The sequence below is a fragment of the Mesoplodon mirus genome, assembly GCF_964341445.2.
Source record: "Mesoplodon mirus genome assembly, chromosome: 2".
NCBI lineage: Eukaryota > Metazoa > Chordata > Mammalia > Artiodactyla > Ziphiidae > Mesoplodon > Mesoplodon mirus.
The window spans coordinates 125234290-125257100 of NC_138977.1; the positions used below are offsets into that span (position 1 = coordinate 125234290).

Here is a 22811-nt window from a genome sequence, read left to right on the forward strand (position 1 = left end):
GGCTGTGAATGTTCTATACAAGGAGGCTTACTTTGCTTTCAACTGCATTTACTTGGATTTTTAAAAACATATTTATTTATCTATTTATTTATTTTTGGCTGTGTTGGGTCTTTGTTTCTGTGTGAGGGCTTTCTCTCGTTGCGGCGAGCGGGGGCCACTCTTCATCGTGGTGCGTGGGCCTTTCGCTGTCGCGGCCTCTCTTGTTGCGGAGCACAGGCTCCAGATGCGCAGGCTCAGCAGTTGTGGCTCATGGACCTAGTTGCTCCGCGGCATGTGGGATCTTCCCAGACCAGGGCTCGAACCCGTGTCCCCTGCATTGGCAAGCAGACTCTCAACCGCTGCGCCACCAGAGAAGCCCAGGAATTTTTAAATACAGAAAAGAATGAAAGAAAAAACAAGAGTGTGCACATGGCTGGGCAGTGCAAGCAGAAGGCACCCGTTCCCGCCCCTCTGCTCCCCAGGGAGACCAGTGACGGTGGCAGGGGCATCTTTCCAGAGAATGTTTCTATGCAGTGACCCGTGCCCACATTCTTGATTCTCTGAGCTTCTGGGCAGGATAACTTCTCGTGTCTCTTCTGGGCTGTGGTTTCTGACCCCGGGAGGTGTTATAGTAACTGCAGCCCCTGGGCGGGTGGGCTGGGAGCGCCCCCTTGAGACCAGCCTCCTCTGAGCTGCCACTCTCTTCTGCTGGCTCTGTCCCCTCTGTAGGTTCCAGTGACGCAGCCACAGATGGAGGGGTGATGCTCAGGAAGATGGATTCTTGTGACAGAGCCACACTTGAAATCAGATTTAAATATAAATCTTTGAAAACTAATTTTTTTCTCTCTAGGGGAAAAGACAAGTAGTTTGAGATATCACACTTAAGATATTTTAGTCTTCGGTGAGACACACTTATTTGAAGTTTGTGGCATTGCTCTGCCTTCGCATGAACTGTGATCAACAGTCACTACTGTTGGTTATGTGCTTGCTGCCACGAGGCCTGGTCTTGCCCAAACCCTGCACAGCCCGGGGAAGTGGGCGGGTGCTGAGCACTGTGTCTTGCAGGTGAGGACACAGGCTTGGAGAGGTTGAGGCCACAGAGCTGATAAGTGGCAGAGCCAGGATCTGAATCCATGCCTGTCTGACACCCACCAGACGGAATTCTTCTAGTGTGGGGAATTTTCAGTTGTTGACATTTTAAACAGTATATTAATGATGTGGGAAATGGAGCCGCTTTCCTTAGGGGCTGACCCCTCACCACTGGGCTGCGCGTTTCACGGCCGGAACGTCCTCCGTTAAGTCTGCAGAACAGTGCGCTTTGTGCACGTTGCCTGTAGGATCCTCCTCCTTCATGTGGCCGCCGGAGCCTTATGACGACACCAAGGGCTCATCACTGGACCCACAGAGGGGGTTCTGTTACCTGCCTTTCTTGCCGTGGCTCAGAGCACAGAGGTGTCTGTGGGCCTTTCCGCTGGTGCCAACGGATCCCAGCGTCAAATTCCGAACAACTGACTTTCTGTTGTTGTTTCTTCCCTTGCAGAGACTTAAAGCCTGAGAACGTTCTCCTTGATGATCATGGTGAGTGAGTGAGCCTTTCCCGTCAGCAGCACAGGCTTTGTTAACAGGGACTCGGGGACAGAAAGTTAGTGTGCAATTAGCCAGCTAGTGCAGAGGGGGAGCAGCAATAGGAGACGCCCTGCGGTGTGCGCTCTTTTAACGACAGAATGGAGGGACGTCCCTGGCGGTCCAGTGGTTAGGACTCCACGCTTCCACCGCAGGGGGCTTGGGTTCGATTTCTGGTTGGGGAACTAAGATCCCACAAGCCGTGCGGTGTGGCCAAAAAAAAAAAAAATAGAATGAAGATGTCATCATTATTCCCCTGTATCTAGGCAAGAAGTAGAGATGGTTCTAATTTTCAGTTAAACTCAAAGGAAGAACATTTTCCCCTCTCTTATTTCTTGCTGTTCGCCCACCTCTTGCTCTATTCTCAGTGGTGTGTCCATGCCCTCCTAAACCCTGGCTACTCTCGGGGGCCGCCTTCCCCGCAGAGCATGGGTCGGGGCAGGCGTGGGGCTGGGGGCCCTGTGATGGTGGACAGGGAGCGGCCCTCGGGGGCAGCCTGAGGATGGACGGCCCGCTGGCAGGTGCACTGCGGCCAGGTGTTGACCAGCAGCCCGGGGTGGCGTCGGGAGGTAGATTTCTTCAGGGGATTGTTGTGCTTGTCTCAGGACCCTCACGATCCAGTGGAGCATGAACCCAGGCTGGCGTGGCTCCTGCAGAGGAGGAGAGGGGTGGCGGTATTGAGGGCAAAGAATCCTGAAGGCGGCGTGGGGCGTGTTCAGTGCAAAGACTCCTCTGCTTCTTCTGCCACGTGCTTCCCGCGTGCTGCCTGACACGTGTGCACAGAGCAGCCACCTGTGCGGAGGGAGTGGAGTCTCACTTCGTGCGAGATGATGCTGAGATTTGGAAGAGTGTTGCCCAAGGGCGTGTTCACAGCTTTGGGCTTGGAGCCCGTGGTTCATTCCTCGTGCTGTGCTGTGAACCAGAGCAGGGATTCATGCCCCATGTGGGGATGAGGAGCGTCTCCACGATATGTTGTTAAATGGGAAAGAGTGAGGTGAGAGCAGCGTGCAGTGTGCTTCCTCTCATGTAAAAAGGGGAAAATGATCTGGGATATTTGTATTTGCTTGTGTATATATAAAGACACACAAAAAAGAGTCATTAGAAACTATGAAGAGGGATGTCCCTGGTGGCACAGTGCTTAGGAATCCGCCTGCCCATGCAGGGGACACGGGTTCAAGCCCTGGTCCAGGAAGATCCCACATGCCGCGGAGCAACTAAGCCCGTGCGCCACAACTACTGAGCCTCCGCTCTAGAGCCCGTGAGCCACAACTACTGAGCCCGCGTGCCACAACTACTAAAGCCCGTGTGCCTAGAGCCCGTGCTCCGTAACAAGAGAAGCCACCACAATGAGAAGCCCGCGCACCTCAACAAAGAGTAGCCCCCGCTCACCACAGCTAGAGAAAGACCACGCGCAGCAACGAATACCCAACGCAGCCAAAAATAAATACATAAAAAATAAATAAATTTATAAAAAATAAAAATAAACTATTAAGAGTTAAAATAGCATAGGGGGAGCAGACTTTCCAGTCATACTGACACCTTTATATATGTTTTTAGTATACAATTCAATTTCTGCAAAAAAACAAAAAACAAAAAAACCCAAAACACCCACAACATGCTGGTATTTTGATTGAAACTGTGTTGAATCTATAGCAAACTTGTGCAGAATTGACATCTTAATATTGGATCATCCAATTTAGGAACGTAGTCTACAGTTCTATATATTTGGGGCTCCTTCAGTTTCTCTCACTATTACTTTGTAGTAGTGTTCATTGTAGTACCATGTGAACATATCACTTATTAAAAATCTTTTTTTTTTAAGTGGGCTCGAGGGAACTCCGTGCATATATTTGCAGATCTTTCTCTGCATGGCTCCCTCCTCTCCAGAACGTTTTCCCACAAACTTGAGCTGACCTTTCTCTCCCAGGTTCTAACTTCCATCTTCTCAGCTTAGCAAGGCCGTCCGCTCTGCTTGGGTCCCCCGTACTGTGCTGAGACCTAAGGGTTGCTCCCGGCTAGGGTGCCAAGAAGGTTGTAGGGCCCAGCCTGCTGGTTCTCTTCTCTCAGGACTCACGGTCCGCAGCTGCCCTGGACTCAATGTGTTTAGTGCTTTTGTGTTATGTTTAAGAAATCTTGGCCTGAACCTCAAAATGTTCTATGTTTTATTCTAAAAACATTACTGTTGGGCTTCCCTGGTGGCGCAGTGGTTGAGAATCCGCCTGCCAATGCAGGGGACCCGTGTTTGAGCCCTGGTCGGGGAAGACTCTACATGCCATGGAGTAGCTAAGCCCATGCACCATGACGACTGAGCCTGTGTTCTAGAGCCCATGAGCCACAACTGCTGAGCCTGCGTGCCACAACTACTGAAGCCCGCACGCCTAGAGCCCGTGCTCCGCAGCAAGAGAAGCCACCGCAATGCCGCAATGAAGAGTAGCCCCTGCTCTCCATGACTAGAGAAAACCTGCGTGCAGCAACGAAGACCCAACACAGCCAAAAATAAATAAAATAAATAAATTAAAAATAAATAAACAAATAAAAATATTACTGTTTTATCTTTCCCATTTACTTCTGTAGTCCCTCTGGAACTGATTTTTTTGCATGATATGAAGTAAAGGTTGACACATTTTTTTCAAGTATATAACCAGTTGACTAACACCATTCATTGCAAAGATCATCTATTCCCCTTTTCTTTGGAGTGTCACATTTTACATAAATCTAGTGTCTCTATATGTGTGGATCTTTCTCTGGACTCTATAGTTTCCTTGGTCATTTTATTCATCCTTGAACCAACACCATAGCCCTTAACGACTGAAGCTTTCTAGTGAGTCTTGATTTCTGTTAAAGTCCTCCAGCATCATTATTGTTCTCCAAGATTGCCTTAGCTATTCTTAGACTCCTTCATTTCCAGATGAATTTTTATAATTGGTCAATTTCTAGAGGGAAAAGCAACAACGTATTGGGATTTTGATTGAAATTGTATTGAATTATAGAATAATTTTCAGAGAACTAATTAATATTGAATCTTTGAATTTATGAACATAACATACAGTTCTACGCATTTGGGTCTCTTAAGTTCTCTCAATATCACTTTGTAGTTTCATTGTAAAGTTCTTACACATTTTTGTTATTTGATGTTTTTTAATGGTATTGCTCTTAAAACTTCATTTTCTATTTACCTGTTGCTGGTATTTCAAAATAGTTTCCCCTAGGATTTACATTTTACATTAGTGTGTGATACATTGTTACAACTGATGAACCGATATTGGTACAGTATTATTAACTAAAGTCCATAGCACATATGAGGGTTCATTCTGTGTTTTACACATTCTGTGGGTCTTGACAAATGTGAAATGATATATGTTCATTATTGTATCCTATGGAGTAGTTTCACTGCCCTAAAAATTCTCTGTGCTCCACCTGTTCATCCCTCCCCCACCCCAAACCCCTGGCAACCACTGATATTGTCACTGTCTCCATAGGTGTGCCTTTTCCAGATGTCGTAGATTTGGAATCACACAGTCTGTAGCCTTTTCAGATTGGCTTCTGTCACTTAATAACATGCATTTAAGGTTCCTCCACGTCTTTTCACGCCTCATTAGCTCATTTCTTTTTAACTCCGAGTAATATTTCTCTGTCTGTATGGACCACGGTTTATGTCACCTACTAAAGGATATCTTGGTGGTTTCCAAGTTTCAGTAACTGTGAGTACAGCTGCTATAAATATTTGTGTAAAGTTTATGTGGACATAAGTTTTCAGCTCTTTTGAGTAAATACCAAGGAGTGGGATTGCTGAATCATATGATAAGAGTATGTTTAGTTTTGTGAGAAACCACCAACTGTCTTCCAATGTGGCTGCACCATTCGGCGTTCCCACCAGTAGTGATGAGGGTTCGCCAGTACGTGGCGCTGTCCGTGTTGTGGATTCTGGCTGTTCTGACAGGTGTGGAGTGGGATCTTGTTTAATTTGCGTTTCCCTGATGACATGATGTGGAGCCTCTTTTCATATGCTTACTTGCCAGATGTTTATCTTGTTTGGTGATGTATCTGTTCAGGTCTTCTGTTCATTTTTAATTGGGTTGTTTGTTTTCTTATTGTTGAGTTTTAAGAGTTCTGTGTTTATTTTTGATACCAGTCCTTTCCTTTAACAAATATAAATGTTTTTAAGTTTAATGAGGTCCATCTTAACAATTTTTTCTTCCATGGTTTGTGCTTTTGGCTACAATTGCAATTGACTTTATATCCAGTGACCATGTTAAATCCACTGAATTCTAAAAGTTTGTAGACTCTTAGGATTTTCTTCAGACACCATCATGCCATCTGCACTTGGCCACTTTATGTCTGCCTTTCCAATTCTTCAGCCTTTTGTTTCTGTTTCTTGCCTCGTGACACCGGAGGGGACCTTCAATACAATGTTGGATAGAAGTTGTAATAGCGGGAATTCTTTCCTTATTTCTGATCTCAGGGGTAGCCTTTCAGTGTATCACCATGAAGTGTGAAATCCGCTATAGTATTTTCATAGAAATTCTCTTTCAGATTTAAGAATTTTCCTTTTAAAAAAAAAAAAGAATGGTGGCTGAATTTTGTCAGTGCTTTTTCTACCAAAATGACTGTATGTTGTACTTTTTTCCTTTTAATATAGTTAATCCACCAGTTAATTTTCCAGTGTTAAACTAATCGTTCATTCCTGAAATAAATCCAGCTTGGGCACAGCATGCTCCTCTTCCCTGGACTGCTGGATTCTGAGGAGGCCCCTCACCTCCAGCACGGTCTCTCTGGCGCACTCCGCCCGAGCGTCAGAATCTGAGCTGGTGTCTCTGTCCCTACAACAGTCTCCAGGGGTTCAGAAGTCTCGATTCTCAGCATCCAGCTGCTCCCAGCCTCGGTAGGTGTCCAGGTGGGAGCAGCTGGAGAGCCTCTGTGTGTCCCCCATCCCCAGTCGGCAGCCTCTGGCTCGACCAGGCTTTGCAAATGCTTCTGAGGGAAACACCTGCTGCCCCAGCAGGGCGCCTTTGTGTGGATCTCCTGCTCAGATGTTTTGGTCCATCCAGGCTGGTCACGTGGCTCCTAGTTGTGGCCAGTAGCAGCGCAGGCCTGCCGTGGCCTTCTCCATCCTGCCCTGAGGCAGGCGCTCAGAATCATGTCTGTGGCAATTACTGTGTTACTTGTTCTTTATACACGAGGGACCTGGTCCCGTTCCAGTTAAGCATAGAAAGGAATGACAAAGCTTTGTTTTGCTTTTCTTGATTTCAGGAGACTTTTAATCATTTCTTGGTGTTTTCCTACTCTTTTAATTTTTAAAAATGTAATCCTAGCTGTACTTTAGTTTCTCTGACTTGAAAAATGCAATTGATTTTAGGATGTTTACTATCTTAGAATTAAAATTCCGAAGAACTGGGCTTCCCTGGTGGCGCAATGGTTGAGAGTCCGCCTGCCGATGCAGGGGACACGGGTTCGTGCCCCGGTCCGGGAAGATCCCATGTGCCTCGGAGCGGCTGGGCCCGTGAGCCATGGCCGCTGGGCCTGCGCGTTCGGAGCCTGTGCTCGGCAAAGGGAGAGGCCACAACAGTGAGAGGCCCGTGTACCACAAGAAAAAAAAAAAAATTCCGAAGAACTAATTTGCACCAGTAAGTCATAGAACATAAGAGTAACAGGATTGTCTGTAAGTACCTCTTCACTTCCCTTACAGACAGCTTGTTAGGTTTTCTGTTTTCGTCTGTAAAGTAGAACTTGACATTTGGATTGAATTTAGATTTTTTAAAAAAGCTGTTTATCATCTATTCTATGTTGTGAGGTCCATTTACCATTTGTCCATCCTAAATATGGAAGCAGTCTTTTTTGCAAACTTATAAATTAAGGGGGATTTGGTTTATGAAATTAATCTGGTGGTTGAGATAACAGAGAAAACTTTGTGATGCTTATATTTTCTATAGAGGCCTTCCTATTTTTATGAAATAGATATATCCCTAAAGACTGGGATAAATAGTGAGTTTTTGCAAAAACCAGGAGCATTTTATTATTGACAGTGGTTTTAAAGGGAATCCTATGCATCATATTCTTCTATCTATAAAAATATTTATCAAAGATACAGATACTGTTTTTAATATAAATACAATACTATTTTTTAAAATAAATTTATTTATTTATTTATGGCTGCATTGGGTCTTCGTTGCTGCACTCAGGCTTCCTCTAGTTGCGGTGAGCAGGGGCTACTCTTTGTTGCAGTGTGCGGGCTTCTCATTGCAGTGGCTTCTCTTGTTGTGGAGCATGGACTCTAGGTACGCCAGCTTCAGTAGTTGTGGCATGCGGGCTCAGTAGTTGTGGCTCACAAGCTCTACAGTGCAGGCTCAGTAGTTGCGGCGCACGGGCTTAGTTGCTTCACAGCATGCCAGATCTTCCTGGACCAGGGCTCAAACCCGTGTCCCCTGCAATGGCAGGCAGATTCTTAACCACTGCACCACCAGGGAAGTCCCTACAATACTATTATTAAATCCAAAAATATTTAATGATTCCTTAATATCACCTAATATCCCATTGGCTTTATCTTCCTTAATTATTTCATAAGTGTTTTTATAGTTGTGTATTTAATGTCCAGTGAAGTCTACATTAGATTTGGTTGATATCTTGTTGGGTCTTTTGTAATTTCATAGGTTCCTCCTCCCTGCTTCTTTTTGTCATTTATTTGTGAAACCAGGTGTTATGGGTTGAATTGTGTCCTTCCAAAATTCATGTGGTGAAGCCCTAACCCCCAGTCCTTCAGAATGTGACTGTATTTGGAGATAAGATCTTTTAAGATATAATTTAGGTTAAATTAGGTCTTTGCAGGGGGCTCTAATCCAATATGACTGGTGTCCTTATAAGAACAGGAGACTGGGACAGAGACACACGGGGTGGGGAGACAGATGTGAAGACGCGGGGAAAGGGGACAAAGGCCAAGCCTTCCAACACTTTGATCTCGGACTTCCAGCCTCCAAGACTGTGAAGAAATAAATTTCTGTTGTCTAAGCCACCTGGTCTGTGGTACTTTTTATGGCAGCCCTGGCAGACGTCCACAGACGTTTGTGCTATAGAATTTCCCATACTCTGGATTTAGTACCTTCCCTATCCCCGTTTTTCCTGTAAGCCAATAGTTAGATCTGGAGGCCAGACTAGGTCCAGGTTTGATCGTTGGTGAGCAAACTTGGTGTGTCCTTCCTGTTACATGACATCAGGAGGTGTGTGATGGCCGAGTGTCTCTCTTTGCTGTCAGCCTGACCCATCCATTCTCCAGTTCCCACCAGCCTTTCACTCAGTGGATACCTCATTCCAGTGGACTCACCGCACGATAAAATGATGACAGTCTTACGCTGTCATTCCTTTTGCTCTTATTTGTTGGGATTCATCTGTAAAAAAGAACTTTGCCTCATCAACATTTGTTTACCTGGGGCTTCCCTGGTGGCGCAATGGTTAAGAATCTGCCTGCCAGTGCAGGGGACATGGGTTCGAGCCCTGGTCCAGGAAGATCCCACATGCCGCGGAGCAACTAAGCCCGTGCGCCACAACTACTGAGCCCATGTGCCACAACTACTGAACCCCATGCACCTAGAGCCCGTGCTCCACAACAAGAGAAGCCACCACAATGAGAAGCCCGCACACCATAACGAAGACCCAACTCAGCCAAAACAAAAATAGTTGTTTACCTGTTTGTTCAGGAAAAGCAGGGGAAACACTTGAATACTTCCCTTTATTTTCATTTCTCAGAATAATATGTTAGTTCTCTGTCATTCTCCAGGATGACAAACGAGGTTTTTAGTTTTTCTGTTTTGGTATCATTATGAATGTGTGGACTAAACACGTACGTTACGGGCCTTTGGAGTCATTATTCCTTTTGATGTTGAGACTGTCCCATCTTTGGCTAGCGGGTGTCCAGTAGTCTTTGCTAACTTCCTTGTCTTCTGCTGTAAGGAGATGTTCCAGGATTGTCTTGCCCACGTGCTGACCCAGACTTGGGATCCACCATTTCTCCAGAGGGCCCCGGTCCTCTGTGTGGAAAGCCGCATCGTGAGACCACTGTGTGGGCGCTGAGGTTGCTCATTGCTGCCCTGTTGGTCATTCTTCCTAGACCTGTTCAGTGGACAGAGGAAAAAAAATGTGCTGTTCCTTTTTAAAGAAAACATTCATCGTGGATTCATATTGATATTTCCAAATCTCATCAACTTCTTCATTTCACTTTTGTATTTTTTTTATCCTAACGCTGAAAATGTTAGTTCCTAATGACCGTAACAGAATTACACTATTTTTCTCCACTTTTTTTTTTAAGCAGAGATCACTCTACAGCACTAAGTGCCAGCAGAAGAGCAGGCTTGATGTGCCCAGTCCCCACTGATAGGTGGGGGGCTGTCCCTAGGCTCCTGCTGGTTTGGTCAGTGCTGCAGGGCGCAGCCTGTGTCGAGGCATTCTCCGTTTCTTGTTTCTTCAGGTGTTTCCTCGGGAATCTTTCTTCAGGTGTTTCCTCGGGAATCTATCGCAAGGAATAGTGGGAGCGCGAGGCAAGGGCTGCACTCACGCACGGTGTTGCCAGACATCCCGGATTGCTCTCGAGGGTGGCGTGCCTGTGTGGGCCCCACCAGCAGACTGTGTTCTCAGACTTGGAGTTTTCGCCAGTTTGTCAGTAGTTTTACTTTTTATTTCTCAATTTAAAAAACACACTTTAATTAAAAAAAATAAGACCAGGGATACTTAAAATTTCACAACATGCCAGTCCTCTGCTTAGACATGAAATACATGAAAGGTGCGTTACGGAGAGAATCTTTGTGTTTGAAAGGAGGATCCTGAGACACAGTAATAAATGGCAGAGCTGGGGCTCAGCCCCAGGCTGTGTGGCTCTGGGTGTGCTCTTAAGCCCTCTACCCTCCTTCCTTCCCAGGCGGGCGGGCATGCGGGCAAGGCCACCAAGCTGGCCAAGCCAAAGGTTAGTCTTCCTGTTGGGGGGCACAACGGAGACTGTTTAAACTCTTCCAGTGCCTTGGAGGGCATGTTGCATATTTTTAGTGTTCCGCAAATATTTATTGGTTGATTCATTTAGTTCTTCCATAAATTTTTTTAAATTAATTTTTATTGGAATATAGTTGATTTACAATGTTGGTTCTGCTGTACAGCAAGGTGAATCAGCTATATGTATACATTTATACCCTCTTTTTTAGATTTCCTTCCCATTTAGGTCACCAAAGAGCATTGAATAGAGTTCCCTGTGCTATACAGTAGGTTCTCATTAATTATCTACTTTATTCCATGAATATTTGTCACGCACCTACAAGACACCAGGTACAGTGTTAGGAGCTGGGGATATGGTGGTGAGTGGGCTGAACAGGGCGCCTGCCTCCAGGGCTGGTTTCTCTTTCTAGACACTCAAAAGAATGTTCTCTATGATTTATTATTTTCACAAGGAAATTAATAACTATTTTAATCTTCCTATGTAAAGGCATTAACACATAACATAGGTTTTTAAACGAAGTTCCTTCATTTTATTTATTATTTCCTTGACCCTAATACCATTTGTTCTTTAGAGAAAAACTCCATATTATTTGTCCCTTTTTGTCCCTGTGTATAAGCCTCTTGGTATTCTGACAGAGAGTGTTTATTTGCTGTTTCATAGTTGATATAGTATCCATTATAGTTTTTTTTTAAATTAATTTATTTATTTTTGGCTGTGTTGGGTCTTCGTTGCTGCGCATGGGCTTTCTCTAGTTGCAGTGAGGGGGGGCTACTCTTCGTTGCGGTGCACGGGCTTCTCATTGCGCTGGCTTCAGTAGTTGTGCACAGGCTCTAGGCACACGGACTTCAGTAGTTGTGGCACATGGGCTCAGTAGTCGTGGCTCGTGGCCTCTAGAGCTCAGGCTCAGTAGTTGTGGCACACAGGCTTAGTTGCTCCGTGGCATGTGGGATCTTCCTGGACCAGGGCTCAAACCTGTGTCCGCTGCATTGGCAGGTGGATTCTTAACCCCTGCATCACCAGGGAAGTCCTCCATTATAGCTTTATTTATGTGTCTGGTAGTTACATGGAAATAAAATAACAAACGTAATGCTCCTATCTTATCCTGTGGTTTTCTATGGATAAAGGGCTTCCTGATCAACATCCAGACCTAAATCTAATTTCCTGCAGGTAGTGGAACTGAACGCATGACAGGATTTTACTAAATGTGGAAAAGTTAAATGTAATTTTATTTTTTGTAGTTTTTATTTTTATTTATTTATTTATGATTGAACCCGTGCCCTTGGCAGTGAGAGCATGGAGCTCTAACCACTGGACTGCCAGGGAATTCCCTAAATGTAATTTTATATCTAAATGTTTCCAAGTATGAATTGCTATAATTTCCATCCATGTTTTTTAGATTTTTTCCCCATTCTTTATTGGTAAAGTGTCAGCTCGCCCCCTGTGATTTGTCTCATGTATTTGGCCACACGCAGGACACATCCGGATTTCAGATCTTGGTTTAGCCATGGAGATCCCAGAAGGGGAGACCATCCAAGGAAGAGTCGGAACACTCGGCTACATGGGTATGTAATGGACCACCCCAGGGTCCTCGCACCCCTGCCCTCAGGACCCAGAGAACTGAACATGGGAAGGGACCTGGGGTCAGCCCTGGCCCGCTGCTGGGGAGCGTACCTGGCCCCCCGGCCTGCCCTCCTCTCTGCTGACGGGCCAGAGTAGGGACAGGGCAGCGGGCCTCCCCGCTGTGCTCACAGGCCCCGCATACCCCTCACAAGGTTGTCGGAGTTATTCGCGCAGCTCCAGAGCAGTGACCCAGCCTGACACAGGGGGGCCTCTGACATGAGGGACCCTGAGGGCCTCTGCTGAGTCCTGTACTTACCCTCCCCCCATTCCACTGTGGCTGCTGTCACCTGCTGCTGGGGTCTTGCTCTGAGGGAAAAGGGGTGCCCGGGGGCCTGGCTCTGCCTGTTTGGAGGCGGGGTTTCCCCACGGTAGTTACTCCACGAGTAGTAGGAATGGTTTGTAATAACAGCTTTACTGAGATGCAGTTCATATGCCATAAAATCCACCAACCCGAAGCGTGTAGTTCAGTGGGTTTCGGTATGTTCACAGAGATGTGCAACTATCACCACTGTCTGATTTCAGAACTTTTTCATCACCTCAAAGAAGAAGGCCCACACCCGTCAGCAATCACTCCCCACTCCTCACCTCCCACCCCCAGCCCTGCAGCCGCTAATCTACTTCCTGTCTCCGTGGACTTGTCTGTTCTGACTGTTTCACGCAGGTGGACTCATGCACTGTTTGGCCTTTTGTGTCTGCCTTCTTTGGCTTAACATGTTTGCGAGGGTCATCCATGTGGTAACAGACGTTAAATTTACAATGTGTTGTTTGGAATTAAGTAAGAGGACATTTAATTTAATTTAAATTTCCTGTGTTTGTTATGTAGCTCCCGAAGTTCTCAATCTTGAAAGGTATACATTTAGTCCTGATTGGTGGGGACTTGGCTGTCTGATATACGAAATGATTCAGGGACAGTCTCCGTTCAGAAAATTCCAAGAGAAGGTCGATAGGGCGGAGGTGGAGCGGAGAGTGAAGGAGGAGGCAGAGCGGTACTCCGAGAAGTTCTCCGAGGACGCCAAGTCCATCTGCAGCCTGGTGGGTCGCGCTCGGGGAGGGCGGGAGTGGGGCTAGGCTTCCGACCGACCGCCGTTCAGACCCAGCCCTCGCTCCGTAGGGCTCAGGAGGGGCCACCTGATGCTCCGCGGTGCCAGGGACAGGGCCTTCCTCGCAGGGGGTTCTGATCACGCAGAGCAGAGTTCGTTGTTTGCTTTCCCCAAAGGTTCTGCTGATAGGGAAGGGTGGTGTCGGGTCATTGTTTAGAGCACAGCTGGCCAACTTCACAGGACGCTAAACATGTAACAGAATCTTCGGGGTGCTTTGCAGCGGTGAGGTTTTTCTCTCTGCCCATGTTCCTCAGAACTCCCTTTAACTGGTCGCCAGGGACTGTGGTCCTATAGACACCCTGCCCTGATGGCCTGCCATGCGCCTGGCACTGTCAGTCCCCATGCCGTCCTGGCAGTAAGGGGATGAGAGAAGCTCTCCTTGTCACTTAACTTCTCTTAAGCCAATATTCAGGATTTTCTGAGCACATTTTAAAATTCGTTTGCATCCAGCGAGAATGTATTGAGCATCCCCCATGGGACCTTCCCCAGCAGTGAGTAAAACAGGCAGTAATCCCAGCCCTTCTGCCCCCAAGCCCGGCGCTCTCACCCACTCAGGGGAGGCGGCCTGGGAGACGAGGGATCTTCATCAGGGAGGTGGGAGGGGCTGCCGCCGGGTGGGGTGGCGAGGAGGGGCGCACCGGGGCAGGAGGCCGGGGGCCGATGCGCTGGGACTCCCGGGAAGAGACCCACGGGACAGAAGGAAGGGGGCCGGCCCGGGCTTTGTGGAGATTCAGGTGGGAGTCTGAGCCCTGGGTGGTGGCAGAGCGAGTAAGAAGCCGTCGGACTCTGGGTGGACGGCAAGGCCGCGCCCGCAGGATTTGTGAGCCGTGCACGGAGCGGGGAGGGGCTGCAGCAAAGCCCTGGCGCGGAGGCGGGGGACTCGGTGCGGGCCGGGCCATTTGTCCCCTCCTCCTGTGGCGCGCGAGGGTGGGAGGGAGCCGCTGGAGGTGTGCGGAGAAGGGAGGGTGCTTCCGGCGCGCCAGGGGCCGCGTGGGCGTCCAGGGAGGTCGGTGGCTGGTGGTGCGCGGAGCCCCTGCCGCGAGCGCTCGGCAGGCAGGACGCGCGAAGCTCGCAGCAGGCGGGGAGTCGGGCTTGCTTAAGCGGGTCTAAGAAGCAGGGGAGAGGCCGCGGGGCTGGGTGGGTGCAGAGGGGCGGTTGGAGGAGCAACCGTGGGTGTGAGCGGGTCACAGAGGAGAGTGCGGACATGGGGCAGGTGGAGGCTGGCTCCTTGCTGGAGTCAGACACACGGGGGCGCGCGCCGCGGGGGGAGGGCTGCCGGGGGGGGGGCAGTGGCGGGGTGGGGGACGGAGGACCAGGCCAAAGGACGGCGGCCACAGAGCGCGGGGCGTGGTCCCCCAGTGGGTGCTGGGGTCAGCCGGTGTGTCTTGCGGGAGTTGACACTGGCTGGGGACGAAGTACCTCGGGGTCCCTCTCCTTTTGTGTCCACGTGTGAAGGGACGTGTGCTGGTGGCCTTTCTCGGGCTGCTCACCCTGCTTGGAGCTCCTCCGTAACCGCCTCCTGGCCACCCTGTTGTTGCTGTTCAGTTGGTAAATGTTGACCCAGTGTCTGCTCACACGCGACAGTCCAATGGGGCTGCAGGAGCATACAGATGTGAGAAGTGGGGCCGGCCCCTCAGGAGCGCACAGTTGAATGGCAGGCCTAAAATAACACGAAAGAAACTAGGGTCAAAAGCAGAGCTTGACGGGTACGTAAACAAGATAGAAGCGAAGTCTTCAGGGTTTTCAGGATGAAGGGGTGCTGTTCGTGGGAAAGACGGTGGTGTCTGCGTGAAGCCCAGCCTTGTGACTCAGGGCCCAGGGTGGAGGCCCAGCCTCCCACCACCACGCGCTCACCCCTCCGGGTCTCGGGTTTCTCATCTAGAAGATGCAGACGGTGGATAACTTCTACCTTATAGAATTGCCAGCGGGATAAAATGAAAGAGTGCGCGTGAAGTGTTTAGTCCCACGTGAATCCTCGGTAACTGCTGAGCGGAGCAACAGCTAGTTCTTAGAGAGTCTGTGAAATTCCAACAGACAGGGCCTGGAGGAGAGGCCACCTCAGATGCAAGGTCGATGTAAACAGGGCACAGAGAGGGGAGCGTGGGCACCTGTGGGGTCTGGGATGTGGCCCAGCACTGACCGCACGCGAAGGGGACTCCCGCCTCTGTAGGTCTCTGGCCTCCTCTGCCCGTCCCTGCCGGGCCCCTGCCATGACACCTGGCCTCGGGTACCGCTGGGTCATTTTCAGAGCTCTCTGTTTTCTCATTTCAACCCCACAGTGGCTTTCTAGGATATTCTTAGAGCCGCATGGTGGAAAAATTAAAAGTTGATTTCCATGGTGTCCCGTAGTCAGTGGCAGCAGGCAGCACGGGCACAAGGTGCTTTCCGCTGCCCGGCGCTGCCCGGTCAGGCCCCTGGACCGCGTGAGTTGGCAGCAGGCTTGACAGAGGCATGGAGTCCCTGCGGTGCTGTCATTGCATCTGGCCTGACACAATGTTCGTGTCTGGTCTTAATTAAGGAAGCCTGTCTTACTGAGCCCCGCCCTGGCTCTGTGCTGGAGTTCCCACGGCAGCTGCCTGCAGAAGCTTCCAGCACTGAGCCAACTACGCAGGTGTATTCCCATCGGTGGTGTCTGGTAGGAGTCAGCCTGGCCAAGAGACCAGACAGCCTCGGTGTGTGTGCGGCATGGCCAAGCGGGCAGGGCCCGGCCCAGGGGCTGCAGGTGTGTGCCGGGGTGTCGCACACAAGCCGGGAGCCGCACGTGGGTGCTGACTGGGAGTCGAGGCCACGGGTCAGCCAGCGTTCCTGTGAGGCACCAGGTGGTGTCACTAGGGCTTTGCAGGTCTCTCTCGCATTGTTCAGCTCACCATTGCAGTGCAAACAGCCACAGACCCCTGAGCTAACGGCCAGCTCTGCTCCCACAAAGCCCTACTTACAGAAGCAGGCACGGGTGCGGTACAACCCTGGGCTGCAGCTTCCCAGCCCCTGGCCTAGGCTAGGTTTTGGAGGCCCAGACCTTTCCTGTGTCGCTTTGAGCAGAGGCAGACCTCTTTGACTGCTAATTGTGGAAGAAGGCCTATCTGAACTTTTGGCAATAATGGGCATACCTCATTTTTATTGTGCTTCACTAATAGTGTGTTTTTGACGATTGAAGGTTTTGTGACAGCCCTGTGTTGAGCAAGTCTATTGCCACTATTTTCCTAGCAGCATTATTCTTTAATTATGTACAATTTTTTTTAGACATAATGCTATTGCATACTTAACAGACTACAGTAGAGTGTAAACGTAACTTTTATATGCACTGCGAAACTAAAAAATTGGTGTGACTTGCCTTATTGCAATAATCACTTAACTATGGTGGTCTAGACTCGAACCCGCGGTATCTCCGAGGTCTGCCTGTTTAAATGTATAAGTAAGGAATACTTTTGAAAGAAACACTTTCTATTAATTTTAAGAATATACAACTATTAGAGGTAGGTTTACTAAATTTTGGCCTCATCTGAGGTCCTTAGTGATCTGTTTAATAGATTAAAATAGTTTCTAATTATCAACATAACTTGGCATGAAAGTGGTGTCTGCGAAGTTCCCAAGAGCTTCTATTTCTTGAAAAAAATTCCCCTAATTTTTACATGGGTAAACTTTTCTTAAGGATTTATTTAGCCACCTCTTTATTTATTGATAGCTCAAAGGCAAAACTTCAGTTTCAACTCCTTTTTGAAGCATTACGTTTTCTAAATCAGTAAAACCTGAAGTAATGAGGTTTGGTTGATACTTTGAAATTTGAGTGACTGTTTAGATGGAGGTGCTCTTTGCCACCCTGAATTCTCTGGCCATCATTATGGAGCTTTTCTGGGTTTTCTTTTTTATCCTTGGAGCTTCAATTGACTCCATTTTTACTCTTCCACAGCTACTCACCAAGGATCCCAAGCAACGCCTGGGCTGCAGGGGCGATGGGGTGGCTGAAGTCAAGGGACACCCTGTGTTCAGGGACATTAACTTCAAGAGGCTGGAGGCCCACGTGTCAGACCCCCCTTTCCGTCCTGACGTAAGTGTGTTGCCAAAGTGCAGTGGGGTGTTGGGGTGTCTGAGAAAACGGATGTTTTCCAGGTAGATTCAGGACCAGCCGTCCCGCCCCCAGTGCCCCCTGGCCCGTCTTCACAGGCCCTCCCGGCCCGCTGCCGCCCTGGCTGGTGGAGCCCACCCAGGTCACTGCCCTGATCAGAAACCTCAGCAGTACCCGCCACCCTCCCTGGGGCGCCCCGCCAGGGTCCCCACGTTTCTGCGGCCCCTTCCCCCGCCAGGAATGCGCTTCCCCACGCAGGGTCTCACAAGGTCCTGGCTGCACACTGAGGGCCCTGGAGTGGCCGCTCGAGCCTCCTGGTGAGCGCGTGGTGGGGCCCATGCGAGGCCACGTCCTCAGTGCCCAGCAGGCCCCGCGCACATCGGAGCTGGGCCAGAGCAGCCCCCTCTTTGGCCTTGAGCTGCTGCAGGCCTGTGATGGAAATGTGGAGATTCGATCATTCTGCAGGATAGGATGGGCCTGAAACGCGCGGTTAAAATAGTTTTAGTTTACAAGTCAGGATTCATTATGTTTGCGTGGAATGTGTCATGACAGCAGCTTCTCCCTCTGCGCTCGTTCTCGCAGTGCCCTCCCACCTGCTCCAGGTACTAGAGTCACGGGGAGGACCAGCTCCAAGACAAGGAAAACCCAGCCAGGGCTTCTCAGAGCCTTCTTTCCACCAGGCCCTGCGTGCCGCAGGCTGCAGCCTTCCCTGAGGAGGGTGCCGGCTGGGGAGTGAGGGGCAGAGGCACTGGGGCTGTTCCGGGGGTTCTTCTGCATTTAACCAGAGGGCCCGGGGGCCCGCTGCCAGCAGTGTCTGAGGGCGTCAGGCATCCTGGCAGGGGCACAAGATGGGCTTCTGGCCTGGGCTCGGGCCTCCCCATCGTCCCATGCAGTCTCCTGAGGACCGGCCCGCCCGGCAGCTCCCACCTCCCCGCTGCTCTCAGAAGTTCTGACCAGGGGCCCAGGATCGGCACGCTCCTTCCTTGTTGTGCCCAAGCTCGGGCGCTCAGAGCACGTGTCCCCGAGCCCTGGCTTCCCTGCTCCAGAGGCGGCGGCCCGGGCTCCACACGACCCGCCTGCTGGCCTGACTCTGCGCCTGAGGACGCCACTGCCCGGTGGGGCAGGGGGCCTGGGGTCCTGCCCAGCGCAGACGGGGGCCAAGCAGGCGGACGGGCACATGTGCGAGGGAGGCCGGGGGCTGGAGGCTTCCTCCGCCATGTCCCAGCAGGGGCACCCCGTCCGCCCTTCTCCATCTGCAGCCTCTGCTTTGGCCCGTTTCCGTGCAGAAAAGAGAAGCGGGGGCCTCGGGAGGCTTGTGGGCGAGAGAGTGGGGAGCTGGAGCAGACGGGCCGCCGGGCCTGTGGCTCTGGGGGTTCCTAGAGCAAAGATTGGGCGTGCTTCACGCCGGGAGGGATGGCGAGGAAAGGAGGGTGCAGGTGTGCGTGCGGCGGCTTCCCAGGTGTCCTGAGCGCCGCTGAGGGAAACAAACGCAGCGGCTGCCGTCTCAGCCGCGCCTCTCTGTTCTCGGTGACAGCCGCAGGTGGTTTACTGCAGGGACGTCCTGGACATCGAGCAGTTCTCCACGGTGAAGGGCATCCACCTGGACAGCACCGACCACACCTTCTACAGCCAGTTCGTCACGGGCTGTGTCTCCAACCCCTGGCAGAACGAGGTACTGCCCGTTGCAGCACGGCCCACCTAACTAGTTACAACGACCAAGAAGAACCTAATGTGTGTAGAATTAACAGTTTCCTCTTTAAGATACCTTTTTAGCTATTTTACATACACATCCATTTGTGTGTGCGCGCACGTGTGCATGTTCGGAGGTAAAATTATATGTGGCAGCTGCCCCTGGTCCCTTCACGGGGGGTGGACATTGGTGGCCCTCTCGGGTCTGCTGGGCTTTTGCCGCCCTGAGTCCTGCTCCCTGAGCGGGGCTGGCTGGACGGGAGTTCACTGTTTTGGGGGCCACGTTGGAGGCCACGTGACCTCCCCCAAGAGGAGGTCAGGAAGCAGGGGAAGTAGGAGCCGAGGACGGGAGCCGGAGTGGCCGCCGAGTGCTGGGCTGGGGGCCGGGTGGGCGATGCTGACCGGCCGCGTGGCGCCTCCACCACTCCTCTGTCCTGCCCTTCTGTGGATGCAGATGATCGAGTCTGAATGTTTCAAGGACATCAACGAAAGGGGAAATGTGGCATTAGATCCAGAAGAGAAAACATATCAACCAGCTCCCAGACAGAAGAGAGGCTTCTTCCACAGACTCTTCACTCGAGGGGTAAGGGTGAAACACGTTCTGTTATTATTATTATCACAGTATAATGTGATGTGTTAAAAGGAATATTTCACCAAGGTAAAACTTTCTTTGTTCAGCTTTCTTTTTTCAGTGCCTGTTATGTAAGATAATTTACATAGTTTGAAAGTCAGCTGTAAGGCGCAGTTTGAGCCCAGCGAGAAGAATCCTCACAGTGATGTTTGTTACTGCTATGAAAACTGTTCTGATGCAAAAAGAAGAAATGGCTTACAACACTCGAAAGGAGATCCGTCTGTCGATGACAAAGCATTTCACACTAGGCTCAGAAATCAGCATCTTGTAGAACAACCATAAAACAGTGCACGTCATTTCAATTTCTGCCTTACGTATTCTGATTCTTTTTTTTTTTTTTTTTTTTTTTGGCTGCATTGGGTCTTAGCTGCGGCACACAGGATCTTTCGTTCGGGCACACAGGCTTCTCTCTAGTTGTGGCTCAGTAGTTGCGGCACGCAGGCTCAGTTGCCCTGTGGCGTATGGGATCTAGTTCCCTGACCAGAGATCACACCTGCATCCCTGCATTGGAAGGTGTCATCTTAACCCCTGGACCACCAGGAAAGTCCCCATGTTCTGATCCTTAGAGCTATCACATCATTCGCCACGATCACAGGGAAAGCTGATTTTCTTTTGAACATGGAAGAGTGGTTTGGAGAGACTTTCTGTGGTAGCGTTAAATTTAGGAATTTTTTCCACGTCTCCTTGGACCAGTGGATTATCCTGCTGTGAACCCCGTCTGTTCCTGAGGGATCTATGCCGAGGTTGTCCACTAACATCCATGGTTTTTCAGTATAGACCCAGAGTGTGTGACCACGTTTCCTCTGCGAACTGGGGGCTGGGCGGGAGTTAACCCCATCCTTCTCTGGGACCGAGTGTGTCTCAGTGCGAGTCGTCTCCGGCCGGTGGAATCCATACGGTCGTTCCGGAAGGAGGCGCGCACCCCAGGCTGCTGAGCTGGGTGGTGAGCGCGGGGTGAGGTACGCAGAGTGAGTGCAGGACGTGTGGGCGACGCTGTCTCTGCGTGAACCAAGCAGCCCGCAGGACGTGAACCAAGCAGCCCGCAGGACGTGAAGCACACGGGAGGGAATTTAAGGGTTTCTCTGCCTTGAAGTCAGCACCCCCTGCCACGTTTTCACATCCACTTAAGGCAGGTCAGCGACTTGCATCAGAAAGGCGCCTGACAGACCTTGTGCCGGTCTTGCGGGCTGCATCAACGCCAGCCCCAGCGAGAAGGAGGAGCTGTCCTCCAGACGGCGAGCGCTCGCTGCACAGCCACCGGCGCCACGGAGCCCATGCCCTGGGCTGCATCCTGCCTGTGAACTACAGTAGCCGCGCGGGACACACCCTGAAACGTGCCTGATGAGTCTGTCCATTTTTCTACTTTCATACCTGAATTGTCTTTTCACTAAAGCTGGATGGAGGAAAAGGCCCCTTGAGGACTCGTGACACCCAGAAAGCCCCAGCTGCGGACGCCTTGTGGCGGGGACTCCGCGTGTCCCCGCGGGGAGGAGGGGAGAGGCCTGGGTGCCGGCCCTGCAGCGTCTGCAATGAAGGCCCTGCTCCTCGCCCGAGGCTCCTCACGTGCTCCTCCCGTGGGTGGGCATCGGTTAGAAGATCTTGGCCCCTTTCCCTTCGTGTTCACCGCTCCCGTGCCTCTCACCGAGATTCCCCCCACCCGCCCTCGGGCGTCTCCGTGGCGCTCCTGTCCATCCTTTGAAGGAAGGTGTTGCCAGGACCCTGAGGTCAGAGCTTGGCTGTCGGGGGCCGCTCTCCCTACCCCTGCAGTGTTGGATGGGTTTCTGTGGCCACGGCCTGTGAGTCTCTGGGGCTGGTATCCCAGAGCCAGACGTGCTGGAGAGGCCCTGGAGTCGGGGCGAGGGGGCGTCCAATGTGCACCGGGCCTCGGCAGGGCCTTCTGGGGCCAGAGCAGCCTTTGGCAAGGTGAGAGCTGGTGGAGGGAAGAGCCGGGAAGCCTCCTGTGTCCTGCGACCCCGCTGGCTGCCCTGCCTCCGCGGCGGGCTGAGGCCGAGGTCACTGTCCCTTGGCTTGCCAGGGAGCCCTTGCCAGGTGCTGTGTGGGTTCCAGGGGCCGGGCCTCGGAGGCTAACTGAACAGCAGGGACTTGGTCCGGATGCCGTGACACCCGGGAAGCCACCGCCAGGGCCTGGCCCTGTGTCACTCTCCCCAAGGGTCATCTGCCCCACCCAGCGCGTCCCGAGGTGCGGTTTGCATCTGCACTGATGGAGCTGTATGCTGCATGCTGGCTGCAGTGGGGAGTCCAGTAGCGTGGAGGCCCGTGTCTAGAGCAGAGTCCCTCCCAGGCGACTACCACAGACCAGGTGAGTGGAAGGGAGAGCTATCTGGGGTCTGGGGCCTTGATTTTGGCGGGAGGGAAGTGGCTCGGCCTCTCCCGATTGAGCCCCTCTCCCCCACCTCATCCTGCCTCTAGAGGGAAGGTGGCAGGAGTTCCAACCTCCTGGGGGCTGGGAGGACGTGCAGCAGGGTTTGGTCCACGCTACCTGCTCATAAAGAGGTTACTAATCGTGGGAAAGGAATACGTGCTCATCGTAAGAAACACAGGAGGGCGTAAAGAAAATAGGAATCACCTTTATTCCCAAGTCCTGTTTACATTCTGACTCCTTCCAGGCCTCCTTCCTGCCCTCCTGGGGCTCTCCTGCCTCCCACTGTGGATCATCTGGGGGACGTGGGAGGGCCTGGCCTGTCACAGGTGGGGAGGCTGGGGTGCAGCCCACCTGCCTGCAGAGTGAGGAGGAGGGGGAGCCTCAGGGATGGCCCGAGCCTGGGGGGTCGTCCGCACCCGGGGGCACAGCTATGGGAACCAGTCAAGTCCTTCTTTTTCTTTTCTTCTCTTTTCTTTATTTGCTTAAGCTAGTCTGAGTTGCACGTCTCCATGCCCATGTGAGAGCCCTGACAGAGACAACAAATCCAGGTAAGAATTTTTGCAGGGTATCTGGTAACTTAATAGATTGAACATGTCTTTTTTCTTTCTTTCTTTCTTTCCTTCTGATTATAAGCAAATGTATATTTATTAAAGAAAAATTTGAAATTAAGACGAGTACACAAGGAAAATTTGTCTTTAATATCAGCCACTGTCCAAAGATAATCCCTATCAGCATTTTATTCTGTAATTTAT

The 22811-nt window shown here is 50.9% G+C and overlaps 1 protein-coding gene across 1 annotated transcript in view; it reads left to right on the plus strand.

Annotated features, from left to right (window-relative positions):
- The window catches only part of GRK4 (G protein-coupled receptor kinase 4), a 72161-nt gene extending 52296 nt beyond the window's left edge, over positions 1–19865 (plus strand). The window contains 8 exon segments of the mRNA XM_082611064.1: positions 1520–1557; positions 12046–12135; positions 13017–13225; positions 17201–17354; positions 17357–17418; positions 18891–19028; positions 19500–19628; positions 19724–19865. Of these exon segments, the coding sequence (XP_082467190.1) occupies positions 1520–1557; positions 12046–12135; positions 13017–13225; positions 17201–17354; positions 17357–17418; positions 18891–19028; positions 19500–19628; positions 19724–19756 (853 nt within the window). The 3' untranslated portion in view covers positions 19757–19865.
- The last annotated feature ends 2946 nt before the right edge of the window (positions 19866–22811 follow it).